The sequence below is a fragment of the Sylvia atricapilla genome, chromosome 15 (genome assembly GCF_009819655.1).
Source record: "Sylvia atricapilla isolate bSylAtr1 chromosome 15, bSylAtr1.pri, whole genome shotgun sequence".
Lineage (NCBI taxonomy): Eukaryota > Metazoa > Chordata > Aves > Passeriformes > Sylviidae > Sylvia > Sylvia atricapilla.
Genome location: NC_089154.1, coordinates 1,184,688 through 1,201,511, shown reverse-complemented (window position 1 = coordinate 1,201,511; position 16,824 = coordinate 1,184,688). Strand labels below are relative to the sequence as shown.

The following is a 16,824-nucleotide window of genomic DNA, read 5'->3' as shown; positions in this document are numbered from 1 at the left end:
TAAGGCGCCGCTCGGCCAATGGCGGGGCAGCGGGCGGGCCGGCGGCGGCGGAGCGGACGCGCGGCGGGGCGGGGGCCGCCATGCCCGCGATGTACAAGGTGCGGCCGGTGCACGGCGCGGGGGTGCTGGCGGAGCACCTGCCCACCTGTATGTACCCCCTGCCCAACCTGCACCGAGCCCCCGGCGCCGCCGCGCCGCCGCAGGTAGGAGCGAGGGGTGGGCGGAAGGAGCTGCTCGGGCCGCGGCCATCTGTTCGTGCCCTGGCGAGGTTAGGCATGCGGCCGCTGGGCGGAATTCCCTTCGGTGAGAGCCCCAGCCCCGGTAGGAGCGGGAGGAGCCTCCGTTTCCGGAGAGCTCACGGGGCCGTGTCCCACCGCCTCAGCCCGCAGGAGGGGCCCTGCCTCCGCCACGCCGTATGCCGTGCGTCCGAGGGTTAAATAAAACCAGCGTTTTCAGGAATTGCTCTGTAATGTTTTTAAAGCCTTCAGTAGTTCTCATTTTGACTTTTCTGGGCTCTCGCGTGTGTCCCAGTCGCGGTTTTTATGTTTGCATGGCCTTGCCGAGCTCCCTGGCAGCCCCGTAAGAGAAGTGCCCAGCAGGCCTCGTTCTGTCCTGCTGCATCATCGCTCTGCTGCCTCAGCTCGGGTTTTAGCCAGCTGCACACCCTCTGGTTCTACTCTCAGTTTCTTTTGCCGTAAATAAGACAAAAATGTGTTACATAGGTCTAGTTGAGCAGCCTCTCTCCAGTGCCAGGAATGCATGGAATTCTCCCAGGCCACTTGTGGCCAATTTTAGCTTGATGCCTTCACGGATTTGCTGTGCCCTCACTGGATGGTGGTGGAGATACTGAGTTGGAGTAACTTTGGGGCAGAACTTCAGATAATTGCTAACCAAATGCCTTCCCACTTCAACGTATGGAATCGCGTACTAACTAAACAGTGGTCACTTAAGAGGTCTTCTCTTTGGGAATATTATTTTAAGTGGATATAAAGATTTTACTTGGATACCTTGTTTATCTCGTCATCCACGATAGTTTGGGATTTGTTAATCCTTATTCAGGATCCTTAGAAATAGGCTATTTGAAGATTTTTCTTTCATGCTATTTTAAGCTTTTAGACTTAAAACCTGCCACAACATTATATTTTTCAACTTATAAAAGAGATTTTAAGTTGTGGTGCTTATGAGGTAATTGAGATAAAAAGCCTCATTGGTATTAACATGTAACAAAGCCCACAGTGGGTTTTTTTTCCCACGATAATTTATATTCTCTGAAACAAATTGAATCCACACTGTACCATCAATCTAAACCTGCAGGCCTTTTTACTTCTGTTACTGCCTGATTTGTCAAAGTTTCCTTGTTTGGCCGCTGTACCACAAACTTACCCATCTGCTCTTCTGGGCTTAAAAAAGAACCTGACAACCTGTCTTTCATTTTTCAGTCATCATTCAGCACTTCACTGCCAACTGTCTTATTTTGACTGTGTTACAGAGTTTGCTATAGCTAATGGTTTAAAAAAACTATCAAGCAGGAAGGTTTCAGGAATTGATTAAATACACCATCTCACCACACTCATGCAGACAAGAGATAACTGATGGATATAAGCCCATGATATTCACAATGGTCTGCCTAGTTGAAGGCGTTTAGTCTTTCAAAACTTAACATTAAATGAGTTGAGTGAACATTAACCTGGCCTTGGTTTTTCCTCTCCTGTAGGAAGAGGTTGACCCATCACTTCAAGCACTTGAATCCCGCCAGGAAGAGATTCTGAAGCGCTTGTATGAACTGAAGAGTGCTGTGGATGGGCTCTCCAAGATGATACAAACCCCAGATGCTGACTTTGATGTAACAAATATCATTCAAACTGATGAATTTTCTCCTTTGACAACAAATGGAGCAGACTTAGATCTGATGCTTGGAAAGGTGAGTTTAGTGAGTTACAGTGGTAGGTACGTTCTTTACGTTCAGTTTTCAGGGCTGGAAGGGGAGCATTAAAACCTGGGACACTCAGAACTCAATATACAACCTACAATTACCATTTCATTTTGGCCATCCAGATTACAGACACAAACATTTATAAATATTAGTTCTATGTATGCTCATTTGGATATAATTTCAAGTGAGAATAGTTAATTTTGAAATTTCAACAGTTGGTTTCTTGTTTGTAACTAAACTGAAAACTTTTAACATTGGCTTCATCTTGGAGTAGAATTTATCTCAGTCATGTCCTTGAATAACATGTTGAGGAAGGAAGATGTTTAAAGGTCTACACAAGTTCTAAATGTCCAAGCTTGAATTTATTTACTTGAATATCTTAAAATTTTCAGATACATGCATGCACAACTGTGTACATTTTGGTGTCAAATGAGAGCAATAGTTATGAGTATGATCTGGAATGTCTCTTACCTGCTGAATGTTTTACTTTCCACTCAGGATTATGGTGCCCTGAAAGATGTTGTCATCAATGCAAATCCTTCTCTACCTCCACTGTCACTGTTAGTGATACACAGTCTGCTTTGTGAACGGTACAAAATACTATCAGCTGTTCACACACATTCATCAGTGAAAAACGTGCCAGAAAACCTCTTGAAATGCTTTGGAGAGCAGACTAAGAAGAAGCCACGTCATAAGTATCAGTTGGGCTTTACCCTGATTTGGAAGGATGGTAAGACTGAAATTTGTAGATCAGTATTTTACAATTGGTGAGAAAATGAAACTTGTGCTATAAGCCCTTGCACACAGATGCCTCGGTGTCCCTGTGCTGACATGGAGATGAAGAAGCAGGAAATATTTCTGTTCTCTTTTCGTAGCTGTGAACCATGGTGGGCCAGAAGAGGAAGATTCTTGTTTATAGTTACTAGTGTTAAAACACACATGCCATTGCCAGGGTTGTTTGTACCCTCAGGATTTTAATTTTTTAATTAAAATGTTTTTCAGTTTCTACAACTAAGGTTGCTAGAAGAGAAATTAGAGGAGATTTGGTTGAGTTTTTCAAAAAGTGATTTCTTTATCCCACACAACTGAAATCTTCATCAGGTTAATGATATTAACAGTGTTGCTGGCATCACAAACATACATCATGGAATTATCGTTCTAGTTAATTTCTTTACTATGTAGTATTCACTTTTTTTTTTTTCCTTCTGTTGTTTTCAGTTCCCAAACCCCAGATGAAGTTTAGCATTCAAACCATGTGCCCTATAGAAGGAGAGGGGAACATCGCTCGATTTCTCTTTTCCCTGTTCGGGCAGAAGTACAATGCAGTTACCTCAACTCTGATCGACAGCTGGGTGGACACAGCCCTCTTGCAGCTGAAAGAAGGCAGCAGCAAGGAGAGAGGGGCCGTGCTGCGCTCCATGAACACGGCCCTGGGCAAGAGCTCGTGGCTGGTGGGCGCGGAACTGACGGTGGCCGACGTGGTGGCGTGGTGCGCGCTGCGGCAGACGGGCGCCGCCAACACCGCCCCCGCCAACGTGCAGAAGTGGATGAAGTCCTGTGAGAACCTGGCACCTTTCAGCTCTGTCATGAAGCTGCTCAAGTGAGCCTCTGCCCTTCATTGTGATGTTTTAATCTTACTCTGCCTCATGCCTGCTGTAATGTTTGAGTCTTTTCTGAGATGTATTTTAAATATTACAGTTGGACAGAATCCTAAAATAATAAAAGTATTACAGCTGTAACTCTGGGCTAACATGTTTGTTCAATGGCTAAGGCCTGTAAATTAATCCTATGTAAATATAAGCTGTGCCCTTGATTTTTCTACTGCAACATGATTCCTTTCTCAGTAGCCTTTGGTCAAGGAAAAAGGTATTTATCCTTTTAAGAACAGACAGCCAAATGAAAATACATTGAAATATTTTATGTAAAAAAACCACATTTTATATAATTTAACACACAATCGAGGTTAGTTCTTCCTGTACTTAAACAGGAGAGCCTACTCTTGTTTGTTCATCTTGCTCTTCAGAAAGCAGTCGTATTGTCTCCCTCAGCTTCTCTATTTCTTCTTCTTGCTGTCTCACCTTCTGTTGGAGGTTAGAAATAACCTGAAAATAAGAGTCAGTTTACTTCATTTATAGCTAAGCAAGGATAAAGCCTTACTGACCTACTCTAACTGTGTTTGCAGTTCACTACAGACAGAATGCAGCAGCATTCAGCTATTCTACATTCTTGATACTACAGCTTAATCCACAAAGCAGTGGGGGATGGAAAGGAAAAATGATTAGAAGGCTCTGCAGATGTGGTGAAAAACTTTGAAAGCTTTTCTGACCTATAAAAATACTTCTCAACTGTACAGTCTTCCAAAAGTTGCCAAGCAGTTATGTCATTGCAGAGACACCAGAAATAATACAGTGGCCTAAATACTGTAATCAGAAAAAGAGCCTTAGGACGAACGTGTGATTAAGTTCAAAGCCAAACAAACGTAATGAGGGCAGGGAGACAAAGGGCATTTCCTTTTTGTGTTCCTTTAGGCTGTAAGGGCTGGGGTTCCTGGCACAAGTTACCTGGTCTGTGGTGTGGAAGAGTTCACTGTCCCGCAGCTGAGGCGCTGTTGGGCGTTCTGCAGCTCTGGGGCTGGTGAGCAGTTTCACAAACTTGGCCTGAGTGGGCCATTGCTTGTAGAAAGCGTGAGGAATTTGGCCAGTCCTTAAACGTGTAAGAACTTCTGTTCTTTCCATTTCTGTTCCAAATGGCTGGAAGAGTTCTAGCAGGATAACACCCATGCTGTACATGTCTGACTGTTAATGGGGTGAAGAGAAAGTTCTGGGGTAACTGCTGTTTTAACTTAGTGGGCTTCTTTTTCTCTTAAAACGTGATATGAAAAATTTTCATAACAAGTTTCATAATGACAGGAAGAGTATCATGACACTAGTGAAAGGACACAAATTCAAATCTATATACATTCTCAGCATATTAAAAAACTAAGTTTTGCTTTAATAGCAAATGAGAAAGCAAAGTTGAAATTCATGTTTTAACAAAAACACTATGAGTCACAGTAAGAGGAATATTTATGTATTGATCAAGTATGTATTTGCCTATTGAAAGGCTTGATTTATTTCTATTATCTATTGTGTTAAAAGAAGAAACAAAACAAAGTTCTCTACCTTGAAATCATAGTGAGATCCCTGCAGCTGCTCTGGTGAGGCATAGAGGCAGGTCCCCACTCCTGAAGTATGTGCCAGTCCTTAGAAGGGCAATTGAGACTTAACAAGTGTTGTTACCCTTGCAAGTAACAGTTTAATGATTTTAATACCATAGAAACTTAAACACTGAAACCCATTACACTTTCTTCTCTTACCATTTATCCTTTCTGTCTGAAACCACTGGCCTGCATCATCCCAAAGAAGGTCTTTGCAGGCTAATCCAAAGTCACCTATTTTTACCTGATGATCAGATCCATGTAGAAAGATATTTCTAGGCTGCAAATGAAGACAATACAATTTAAAAATATGTCTATATAAAGAATTACAAAATTTCAGCTGTTTCAAAGTCTGTAAAATCCAATGTTTCACAGGTATAAGATGATTATTTAACATTTTTAGTAGTGGGAGAGAAAAAATAGTAATTGCTGATACCACATCATGTGCTAGCAATATCATTTGGGCCAAAAGACCACATACCTAGAATGAATGGAAAAAAAGTAAGAAAAGCAAAACATAAAACCCCCTGGATTTAGTGAAAAGATTAAATATTTTTTCGCCCAGCAGAAACTGGGAAATTTTCAGAACAGTAAAGAGGAACAGGCAAAAGTGGACAGTAAATTTGTAAACTTGACCAACTGATGTAGCAGGAAAGATGACTAAATATCATTGGGCTAGACATAATACAAACCAAAACACATTTTTTTATCTGATAAGCAGCTGCAATACACTAACTGGTTCTGGGAGGCTGCTATGAAAAAAAAAAAAAAAGCCAAATTATGACAGACTTTAGAGCTCTGACTCAGAAAACTGAAACAGTTTCTATCCATATATTTTGGTTACAGGACCACTAAGAAGGAGAAATGCAAGCATTATGTATCTAGAAACATCCCCCAACTTGCTCAGGTGGCACAAAGGAAACAGTTGGTCTTTTATTAGTGTATAAAGGAGATGTGAATAGTTTAACAAGAGATGGGCAATTGCCATTATTTTCCTTTATTCAATGCAGACCAAATTTAAAAGATGCAGCCCTGTTGAACAAGTTGCTAGGCTTCTCATATCCACTGAAGTAAAAACACATCCAGGAGACCCACCCACTGGGCTTCTGTCCTCAGAAATTCACACACTGAAAAACTTCCTTAGAGTATTATCCCAGAAATTACAGTCTCTGCTAGGTATCTGCAAAGTCACCATTAGAAGAATATATGGTGAAAACCATCAAAACTGGCTCAAAACTAGGTTTTGCAGTAACTATGGAATTCTGGAATTCTTTATATAACTACCAGACTTTGGACAATAAGGCCTTGATGATATTAAATGAGAAGGCAAACTGAAAAACTGTTCACCCTGAAACATTTGACAGAAAAATGAAAATTAATCCACAGTGAAGACTGTGTGATTTCAAGTAGTTCCAAGCTTCCACATGTGAAGTTTTAATAGCCATGATTTCTTCACAGACCTGCTGTATCAGATGCAGAAAACCTGGCTAGGAAGCAAAGATGGAAAACACACATTCACTTCCTTGCTATTCAGGTCTATCTAGCAAGCAACTAGAATATATTTTCAGAAGCTAACTGTATGCAGTTAGAAAACTGAGGTGTAGTCAAGGGCCTTTGCTTACTTTTGTGATTACCTAAAGTAATTTTTTTTTAGGTCATTAGGTTTCTACCCTGGTTAAGGAAAGACTGAGACAAAAGAAACCCAATCTGACCATGCCTGTTTCTGACAGAAAAATCATTTCAAAGGAGGAAACACCTCCAGAGCTTAAAATCCACTTGTAAGTCAACATAACTGAGTAGTAGGCTGATAGTAAAGAAAGTATGACCCTGCTGTAGAGGAGATCATGTATTTTTTCATATGTAACAAGTAAATTCTTAAGAGCCCAGGTCATCTCTATGAAAGCAACTATTCTCTCTATTCATTCTCCCATAATGTCAATTGTTTTTGTTTTCTTCAACCTCAAGCAGGAATTGGATGAACTTACTTTTATGTCTCGATGCATCACTCCCATGCTGTGGATATAGCAAACTCCTCCTACTATCTCCTGGAAAATCTTCATTGTCCAGGAAACATCCACCAGATGGTATGGACCTTAAAACAATTGGAATTATTTCAGCTAGTTTTACTGAGTTATGTAAGATTACGGAGGTATGTCTTGTTGAAATCTGTTTATTTATGCTGTAGAATAATTTTTTAGCAGAATGAGCATATTTTAAAAACGGATTTTGCCATGCTTTCTCTCAAGATACTATTTCTGAATCAGCAAAAAGTCACTAACATCAAAATTCCAAAAAGGGAAGTTCAGGGAACATGAACATATATCCTCCTGAAAAGATTCTTCCAACCCCCATCAGATATCTGATCATGAATTTAACAAACTCTTTACTTTCATGTAAGTCTTGACCTAGCATGAAAAATACAGTTCCAGATAAAATCATACTAATTTATGTAGTGACATAAATTGCTGCCTCTATTGCTTTACACTCTCTTGTTTTGTTCCTAATCCTTCTGCTGTGCTACCCTCTGAAATTCCCCAGTCTCCTCTGGCTGTAGCTGTCCTAAATAAACTTAGCACCTCCTTGTTTTGACCATTTTTCATATAACTATTTTATTAAACTACTTTGTCTCTGTGCTCTAATGACCCATATTTAATGTGTCTTTTTGAACACTCACCATTTACTCACATTTGGATTTCTATTTCTTCATGTCTAACCTATGATAACAATCACCTTTTCCATAAAAAGGTGTGAAAACAGCCTTTTGCAAGCTCAAATGTCATAATTCTGTCATTTCCTGACCAAGAACATCATCTTTTAGCTCATGAAAGCTAAAAGATTATGATTACAGGAGAGACTAGTGGAAGTCAGCTGATAGTCTGCTGGTAAACCTGTCTCTATTATTGAAAAGAACAGCTTTACCTTAAAACTGATTAAAACTAATATAAAACATGAATCACACATTTTGTTTTACAACCTGCTGTGCATATGCTGCTTTTATACAGCCACCCCAGAGAATGGAACATGCCTCTACTGCTTTAAGAGCATTGGAATTTTTCTTCCAAATGTCAACAGTTACTGATGACTGCTTGGTAGGAGGGCAGGAGAACCCCCTGGTCACTCAGAAAAAGCCAATGTTAAGTTCTTTAACCTATTATAAATTAACCTGTCTGGATCAAATGATATAATTCTATTTTCTGCAGCAGATAAATTACCCTTTACCCAGCCTTCTGATAAGCAGCAGATTCTGTAAAAAAAAAAACTGTGTTTCAAATACAGAGTATTGCCCAGACACTGATTTTCCCTGGTAACAACTAGGCCTCAGGCATTCAGTCATTTTTATTTTTTTTTTTGAAGAGCTGTCTAAAACTCAGGAGTTTCAATTCTTTTACCAACATCTATCATGCAAAAATTCAATACAAGCTGCTATTTGATGAAGTGACTAAGAAATTTAATGAAGATCTGTATTATAAGCTGCTGAAGTAAAATAAAATTAGATAACTGCACTTCAAATTATTTAAAAAAAATTATTTGCTTTACAATGAATAAGACAGTGATGAATCTTACTAGAAGTGTCCTCTGATCTCTTGTTGTATCTTTTATTACGGTCAGCAATCCAATCCCACAAGGATATTTCACACAGCTGCATTTGTATATGAAGCATCAAATGATACTCCACCTAACAGAAAAATAATGGTCCATAATTTTACCACTGTAACATAAACTGTATTTCCTTAGTTATTTTCTTTAAAGCAAATAAACACAAAATTCATTTAAAAAAAAAAGCCCTTCAAAAACAGGTTCCAAAAGGGCATCAAGTACAATATTAGTAATCTATTGCACTCAAGAAGCAGATGCAACAATGCTATCTAGTTTTGGGGAGTTTTTTGCTTGTTTCTTAAATTTTAAGAATTGTTATATGATACATGCTAATGAAATTGCCAGATATGTCTTTAATATTCAAATTAGAGTTTGAAACCCTTTAGAAATACTAAACAGAGGTTTATTCCAGCTTCATCAATATAAAATAGCAGAAAAAAAATCAACTGCTTGATACAGTATTTTACATAATCAGAGTTGTTTAGGTTGGAAAAGACCTTTGAGTCCAACTGTTTGATTTATTACCATGAATATGCAGGTCAGTTTCCAGTAATGGACCAGTTCATTTGATAACCTGGACAACTCGAGCAGACACCTTTAAAACTGGCTTCCTTGCAAGAGGCAGCTCCAAGTGAAAGCAAAAGCTTGGAGCATTCCAGAGCTGCTTGTGTTATACATAACAGACCAGTGGTATGGTATAAACAACAACAAGGTTTGAGAAGCACAAATGCTTCCCTGCTCCAACCTGCTTTTATCTCTTTCCCATGTACTCCTACACTGCATGGGCACCACATGGCATACCAAGACACTTTCATCATTAACTGCTGCTTTAGCTTTCATTAGGGAAAGCTAACGATTTTCAATTCTGATGGGGCTGTATAATGCAGCAGTAGCACTTTTTATTCATGCAGGTACTTTGAAAGGATTCAAGATGCCTAACACACAGAAAGTTCCTCACAGATGCTGAGCTTTGCCAGCTCCCCTGGTCAGCTTCCTTGTAATGCTGTTACCCATTTAAGTAAAAACAGACTTTTGGCTCTGCTTGCAGTCATTCCCTTCTTTTAAATTTATTGTTATAAATCATTCATTTACACTGTCTACTGAACTACTTTAAAAACAACACAAAATTAGAGAGCAGATAAGTATTTACCTCAAACTCTCCACAGAGTGCTACCTCATTTTTGGGGCATACTTCAGTGCAGGACTTGCTTTCAGAGCAGGACTCGCTCTCAGTGCTAGCATCTGGATCCAGACTGGAATGAGGTCCCCGTGTTGAATGATTGCCCACATCAGTTGATAAATTGTAAACATGATTTACAAAGTCTTCTTGTAGTTCTGTGGATAATTCACATTTATTTGGTCTCACACACGCTTTGCTATCACTGTTTGAGAAGTCATTCCTCACATCCATGTTCTGCACTGATTCTCTACGCACATTTTTAAGACCGGTACTGTCACAGGACTTCTTTTCTTGTGAGGTAAGGTCAGCAAAGATAATTGAACTACCACTTTCCACACTCTGGATGTGACAGTGATCACTGAAAATAACAAAGGCAGAGAAACTCAAGTAAGTACACAGTTTCATACCATCTATTTGTGATACACCATACTGAATTTTTTCCCCCAATTGCAAACAGCACTGCCAAGAAAGAGTTCAGCTGCTTCCCCACATAAAACTCCAGGATTACATAACTGTCAGTGCAGGCTCCAGCTGATTTAATACTTTCTACCAGCAGGGATTTTGGACAGCTGTCCAGACAGCTGAAGATAAAGTTTAATATGTATGTTATCACTGAGATTAGTAATACTCACCTGCTACTCTCTTGCTCCAAAAATAATGGTTGCAACTCCATTGTTGTTTTATCTGTTGGATGCAAAGATAAATACGGTATTTCATAAAACAACCTAAAGAATAACACTCAGTTAAAGAAGCAGCTCCACAAGGCATCACCCTTCACATCACACTGCTGCTATTTTAAAGACACTGGGTATCTTAGAAATAATTGTCATTAAAATTGCATTTTTAGATGAAAAAGCTGGTTTTAGCACACAGAAGCAAATATAAAACATCAATTTTTTTAAGACAAGGGAAACCATAAAGCACCACAGAAGCTACCTATAGATTTCATTATACATTTCCATTACCACCATTAAATACTTATGGAGGGCTCCCAGCATTAAACAATTGCTTCCCTCGAGATTCTCTGGATCATTAGTTAAAAAGTTTTGCCTGTTTTAATCTACTGTCAACTTCCTATGCATTTTATTTTGTGTTTATGGCTGGATGAGCACCAAGTCAGTGACTTGGAAAGCAATAAAGTTATACAGAGCATAACCAAACCTCCCACTAAGAGAGGATCAAAAGATTTAATTGCTAAAGGCATTCCAGGAAAGGACTAGAAAGGGACCAGTGGATTAGGGTTACAAAGGGACCACAGGAACCAGTGTGCAAAGAGCTGAGAACAAAGAACCTGAAGACAAAAACAGAGAAGGTGTAGAATGAACATAAAAGCAGATAAATTCTCAACAGTTACAGACAGTAGCTGATACACAAAAAAATCCAATTGCTCTGTCAGTGCAGGAATATGGACACCATTCATCAAATTTAAAAGTCTAACTTGGAAAGCAAAATAAAGAGGTTTTGACAGAGGGATTTTATCATTCAAAGTATATACTTCCTGGCTCTTTCAGCTTTTCTTGCATCTTTTCCAGATCCAAAGAGAAGCATACTGGGATGCTTATTCTAGTTTTGCTATATCTCTGAGACTTCAAAACATAGCTGCAAATTTGTGAGGGTTTTGTCCTATTCATCACTCCAGGTGGCTCATTCCTCAGCATTCATTCTTCTCATCAACGCACTACTTCTTGCATTAAAAGGTTTTCACTGCATTTCACTGACTATCACATAACTTTAAAATCCTCCTCATGTCTTACCACAAGCAAAGCTAATATTTCCACAGTTCCAAATTAATCATTAAGTAACAGATAAATTATTTGGTAAGGAGGGATTGAGTGCACAGAAGGACTTGCTGATCACCGGTAATTCCCTTTTCTTTTAAGGAGGGGAAAAACAGTCATTTTATCAGAGAGGTAATACTCTCCTGAAAAATAACAGTACAGAGGTTGTAAGATGCAAGCAAGAATTACACAATGAGCCACACTTTCCTTTTGGATGTGCTGTTTGAACTTGTTCCATCCAAGCAGTGTGATAGCCTACAATATTGGGATGCTGCAGCCCAGCCAGCACTTTGACTTCTCGGAGCACCTAAAAAGACCAAAAAACCCACAGTGTGACACTCCTTTACTCTGAGTGGTTAGTAAACATGAAAGGTAACAAAAAGTAAGTTTCTTAGAGAGAAAGAAGAGGTGAAATTGTTACAGTAACAGAAAAAAATTGAAAGCTTAAAAAAAAATTATTTTCATCATCGCACAGATGATCAAATTCAAGTAATTAATACAGGTCTTTTAATGGACTTCAGTGCAACTCATTTACTTTTTTTCTACTAGGTATTGATAGGCTCAAACCTTTAGAAATTCAGAATGCATAAAAAATTATATTAGCTACATTAATAAATTTGAATGGAATAAGCTACAGAGGAGTTAAAAAAGGAACAAAATACAGGAAGAAGAATACCTTCATGCAATCTCTTCTTGTAGCCTTCTTAATTTTAATCTTTTTAATAGCATAGAACTGACCATCTAACTTGTTTCTAACCTGAAAACAATTACAATAGGAGAAAATGAGATGTTAATGTGCTTGGATTAATTAAATCCTTTCAAACTCACTATTTTCCAAAATTTTATTACTGCACCCCATTCCTACGGAGTATCACCTGTATCAGGGAATGAAACTGGGATGAGGCCCCTGCTGTCATACAGGGATAGGAGAAGTCCTGATAACTGCTTAACAGGTCCTCAATACATATGTGAGACCACATTTGTCATTTCCACATGGCATATAGCTCATGGGGAAACTTGGGCTTGCCATACACCACAAGTACTTAACACAACTCAGCATTGGCTTGGACAGTTAATGTTCATACTGAAGCCCATTTTTTAAAAGCAGCCACAATTAAAGCATTGGGGTGTGCAGACCAATCAGTTCCAATGCTGTTTGGAGTTAATATATCATAATACTTCACATGTCAAATGAAGAGTTTTCATTCACTTTAGAAGGGTCAAAATACACAAAGTAAAACATCTGATGTACCCTGCTTCTGACAAACAAAACTTAATACAACAGAGCAGCTTTTGAAATGAAACACCAACTTTCTTCTAAGGTACAGATTTGCACCTCTTCTATTCAAAAAACAATTGGCAGTACAGCTGAAACAGTAATTCAAAATTCCAATGAAAAACTAGATATAAACAGAGCATTTTTATATGAGAAGTAAAGAATACCTTGTATACTTTGCCATATCCTCCTCTTCCTAGCCTTGCAACCTCTTCAAATTCATTCAAGTACCGTGAAGTCTGTGCTTCAAAGAGAACTTCTTTTTCTCTAGTTGAGAAAAGTTAGGCTGCATTAAATTAAATTATAACCTACAAGTAAGATACAGCTGCATACATTCTAAAAATAGTCAAGTTATGAAAAAAATAAGAAAGTACTTTGACATCACCATAATGTACCAGTCTGAGTTTCAGTGAATACTGAAAACCAGCAGACTGCAAGAGCATGCACATGTACTACAAATTCATACTCTGTTTTAACAGAGGTGTGCAGATTATTTTTTACACTGATGCCTGATAAATCTTGTTTTCCTGAACAGTGGCACTGACTGCAAGAGTTGTACTGAAGAACAAATTATCACCGCATCATTCTGAGAATTTGGAGAAACCTTTACCTTTTTTCTATGTTTCAGAGCCAAAACATGAAATGCAGTATTAATTAAATCCAAAGTGAAGCACAGAACTTTAGGGAAGGAGTTCATTCAGTATTTCTACATGCTTTGAATACATACCCAATTGCAAGAGACTCTCCATTATCAAGTTCCTATGAAACAAGAAAATCCAACATAAAAATCATGACATATAAGAAGAGTAACATGTCTGCTGTGCCAGTGGCACAGACAGCTTCATCAAAACAGAAACTGCAACCTCCTTCTTGGAAGAAAATGAGGCTACTGACAGCCATTCCCATGCTGCAGAGAGCTTCAGCAAACTGAAGTACTATTATCCCACTGGTAATCTGTTAACATCTCTCTGCTGGAGAGATTACTGCCCTTTTAGAGTTCTGCTGGCAAACAGGATAAAATGAGGGCTCTAAAATGTGTTTAAAACAAAATTAATTAGCCTAGTTCAAGCAGCAGGATAGGCAAACAGCTCTGATTCAGCCTGAAGTAGAAGTACACAAACTACACCCTTCACTAATGTAAATATGAGTATTAGGATAACCAACAGTTTAAAGTTGAAAATGGATGTCTGTCAATAAAAGCTGTAGCAATACTTACACCTGGCAATAAACACCTTGCCTTTGTTTATAAACATGCAACTTGTTTTATTATTACTATTTAGTAAGATACAAAATACTGGTGGCTTCAAAAACTGTTTTGTACCTTTACAACCAGAGCGAGCCTCCCCAAACAGCTAAGAAGTTATTTTGTATAATTATTAAAAAGACCAAATCCAATCTTAAAATCACCCCTAAACAAAAGCTCCTTACTGCAGAGGTTGCCACAGACATGTAGCAAAGCTTACCTCATTAAGTATTTGTTGATTAGCTGCTTTCATCAGTTCAGTAATGGCTCTGTTGTGCTGCAGTCTTACAGTACTGAATTCATCACAAAAGACAAAAGGGGAGAGTAAACCTGTTCTTGTGAAAGTCTGACGAAGAACTGCACAAAGGAACAGAGAAGGGTCAGAAAAACATTAAATAAAGCCAGCCAATAACATACATAACGTTTTTAAACAAGAAATCTTATTTGAAAGATCACGTGTCTGAAAAACTGAACAATCCCTCCTACCCCAACGCTGTTCCCCTACTCTTAGCAATTAAAACTAATTCAATCCAAACCAGAGCTGCTCTATGGGAATCCCTTCACATAATACAATTAGTTGCTATGACTTCCAGGGTCACAACTGCACCTCCTTCCTCACCTCAGCAGATGAGCTACACAAACATCCACCCCATTCACTTACCTTTGACTTTTGGACTCATTTTGATCAGTGAAAAGAAAAACTCAAAGCAGGTTCACAATCACAAGGATGGATTTATAATCAAAAGAGTGGTAGTGTCAAGATTTTCTAATTCCCATCCAAATCCATACACTTGAGCACATACTCAGAGAATGAAGTTGCTCCCTTCCACCACCTCATCTTTCTCATTTGGAGTCAAACAACTGTGGCAAACAAATGCTGGACAGGGGTGCAACTGTGATGCTACAAATGGCATAAATTTTAGCTATGAAAAACGCATTCGATTTTATTGTTACAGTGATGTCAAGCAAGGACAAAACCCATGGATATGCTTTCTTAAATGCACTAAGTATATGCCTAAATGGACAAAATACCCATAATAAGTCATATACCAAGAAGATATTTTGAAAGTAACACTTCACGCTTAAAACTGCAAATTCCCTGAATGATATCAAGGGACTTTACGTCAAAATAAAGAACTTGTAAAGGTATTTACTCAGATTTTCACAGAATATAATTTTGAAGTATTTAGTGAAGACTCTACTGCAACTACTTCATGGTAAATATTTTATTAAATTCCTCTTCTAAATCACATTCTAAATGTGATTTTCAGATCACATTTAACAGTAATATAATTTACCCTGCTGCTCTTCTCATGATGCAACTCACATGATGTAGCTGGAACAGAGCTGTCTGACCCTTACATCTACAACGATATTCTGTTACTGTTTTCAAAAATAAGACAAGTTGTCACTGCCAATTTAGTTGATTTAAGGTATTTATCCTCTTCACATCCCAGTGGGATGAAACCTACAGCTTTGTATTGCTATTACACTGTAACTCTGCACAGAAGGGTCTGGTACACATTGCAGTAAGGCAGTTTGAGAGACAGGAACGAACTCTCCTTACTAACTTCGGAACAAACCCCTGGAGTGAACGGGGTTGTGCGTGTACATGTGACAGAGGTGCTCCAGCAGTGACACAAGCAGCAGCTGGTTCTGGATGGTCGAAGTGAACTTCACAAATTTCTGTGAACCGTTTGCAACTCGCAGCTCCGCCGGCACATCCGATTCTGGAAGAAGACAGACGAATGAACTTAGGTCTCAGTACACACCCATTTACCTTAACACCAAAACAATGTACAGCCAGCCACACAGCTTCAACACAACCGCGGCTCACAGAGGCAGCACCCGAGCTGCCACCGAGCGAATAGCTTAAGAGGCTAATTAGGAAGCTAATTAATTTCTTTACGCAGAAAGCAGGTAGCCGGGGAGGCCGAGGCGCCCGGGGCAGGGGTTGCGGGCCCGGCGGCCGCGGGGCAGGGCGCTGCTCAGGGCCTGCCCGCTCTTGCATCAGCCCCGCGGCCGCCGCCGAGCGCTGGGGAAGGGCAGGAAGAGGAAGGCGGCGGGTCTACCGGGCTTCCCTCCCTGCCAGCCGGGGAAAGGCGCATTTCCCCGCTCGCCCACAGGGCTGCCTCAGCACCGCTTACCATCGAAGCGCGGCTCCGGGCTCTCCTCGGGGAACTCGATGGCGGGCACCGGCGCCCGCAGGCCCGCAGCCCTCCGGCCCCTCATGCGGCGGGGGCCGGCGGGGCTCACCCAGCCCCCCGCGGGCGGCTCCGGGGACCGGGCCAGCGTTTATGGCCGCTCTTTGGGCGCGGAACGATAAAACGTGAACCAGAGGGATAAACCCGAGAGGGGACACCTTCGGCCCGGGAGGCGGGGACGAGCTCGCAGCCAGGTCTGCGGCGGGGAGCGGAGCGTCCCCTCCCCTCCGCGCGGGGCCCGGCGCCGCCCGCAGCCCGCGTCAGCCCCGCGCCCGGCCCGGGGGTCGCCGAGCCCCCTCTAGCGGCTCCCGGCCGCGGCACAGGGGCGGTGCCGGTCCCCGTGTGACCCGGAGGCGCTCGCTGTTCCCCCCGCCGCCGCCGCCGCCTCCTCTCCTCCCCCCGCCCGCCCGCCTGCCC

The 16,824-nt window shown here is 40.5% G+C and overlaps 2 protein-coding genes across 2 annotated transcripts; one reads left to right on the top strand and one right to left on the bottom strand.

Moving 5' to 3' along the window:
* Positions 1-49: 49 nt before the first annotated feature.
* Positions 50-3,672, top strand: AIMP2 (aminoacyl tRNA synthetase complex interacting multifunctional protein 2). Its single transcript, XM_066329677.1, has 4 exons — positions 50-203; positions 1,715-1,921; positions 2,432-2,663; positions 3,152-3,672. The coding sequence occupies exons 1-4, from the start codon at positions 81-83 to the stop codon at positions 3,535-3,537; spliced, it is 948 nt and encodes a 315-aa protein (XP_066185774.1). The 5' UTR covers positions 50-80; the 3' UTR covers positions 3,538-3,672.
* Positions 3,673-3,830: 158 nt separating this feature from the next.
* Positions 3,831-16,786, bottom strand: EIF2AK1 (eukaryotic translation initiation factor 2 alpha kinase 1). Its single transcript, XM_066329676.1, has 15 exons — positions 16,351-16,786; positions 15,775-15,933; positions 14,424-14,560; positions 13,688-13,719; positions 13,128-13,227; positions 12,361-12,441; positions 11,882-11,991; positions 10,539-10,580; positions 9,877-10,264; positions 8,694-8,805; positions 7,115-7,221; positions 5,289-5,409; positions 5,095-5,174; positions 4,495-4,728; positions 3,831-4,035 (listed from the first exon to the last, which is right to left on the bottom strand). The coding sequence occupies exons 1-15, from the start codon at positions 16,433-16,435 to the stop codon at positions 3,913-3,915; spliced, it is 1,911 nt and encodes a 636-aa protein (XP_066185773.1). The 5' UTR covers positions 16,436-16,786; the 3' UTR covers positions 3,831-3,912.
* Positions 16,787-16,824: the final 38 nt, after the last annotated feature.

Coding starts and splice junctions, on each gene's coding strand:
- AIMP2 (XM_066329677.1), top strand. CDS start 81: ATGCCCGCGATGTACAAGGTGCGGCCGGTGCACGGCGCGGGGGTGCTG. Junction 1,922..2,431: donor TAGATCTGATGCTTGGAAAG/GTGAGTTTAGTG, acceptor CTTTCCACTCAG/GATTATGGTGCCCTGAAAGA. Junction 2,664..3,151: donor TACCCTGATTTGGAAGGATG/GTAAGACTGAAA, acceptor TGTTGTTTTCAG/TTCCCAAACCCCAGATGAAG.
- EIF2AK1 (XM_066329676.1), bottom strand. CDS start 16,435: ATGAGGGGCCGGAGGGCTGCGGGCCTGCGGGCGCCGGTGCCCGCCATC. Junction 15,934..16,350: donor CCCGGAGCCGCGCTTCGATG/GTAAGCGGTGCT, acceptor GTCTTCTTCCAG/AATCGGATGTGCCGGCGGAG. Junction 8,806..9,876: donor CACTCTGTGGAGAGTTTGAG/GTAAATACTTAT, acceptor TTTTTCTGTTAG/GTGGAGTATCATTTGATGCT.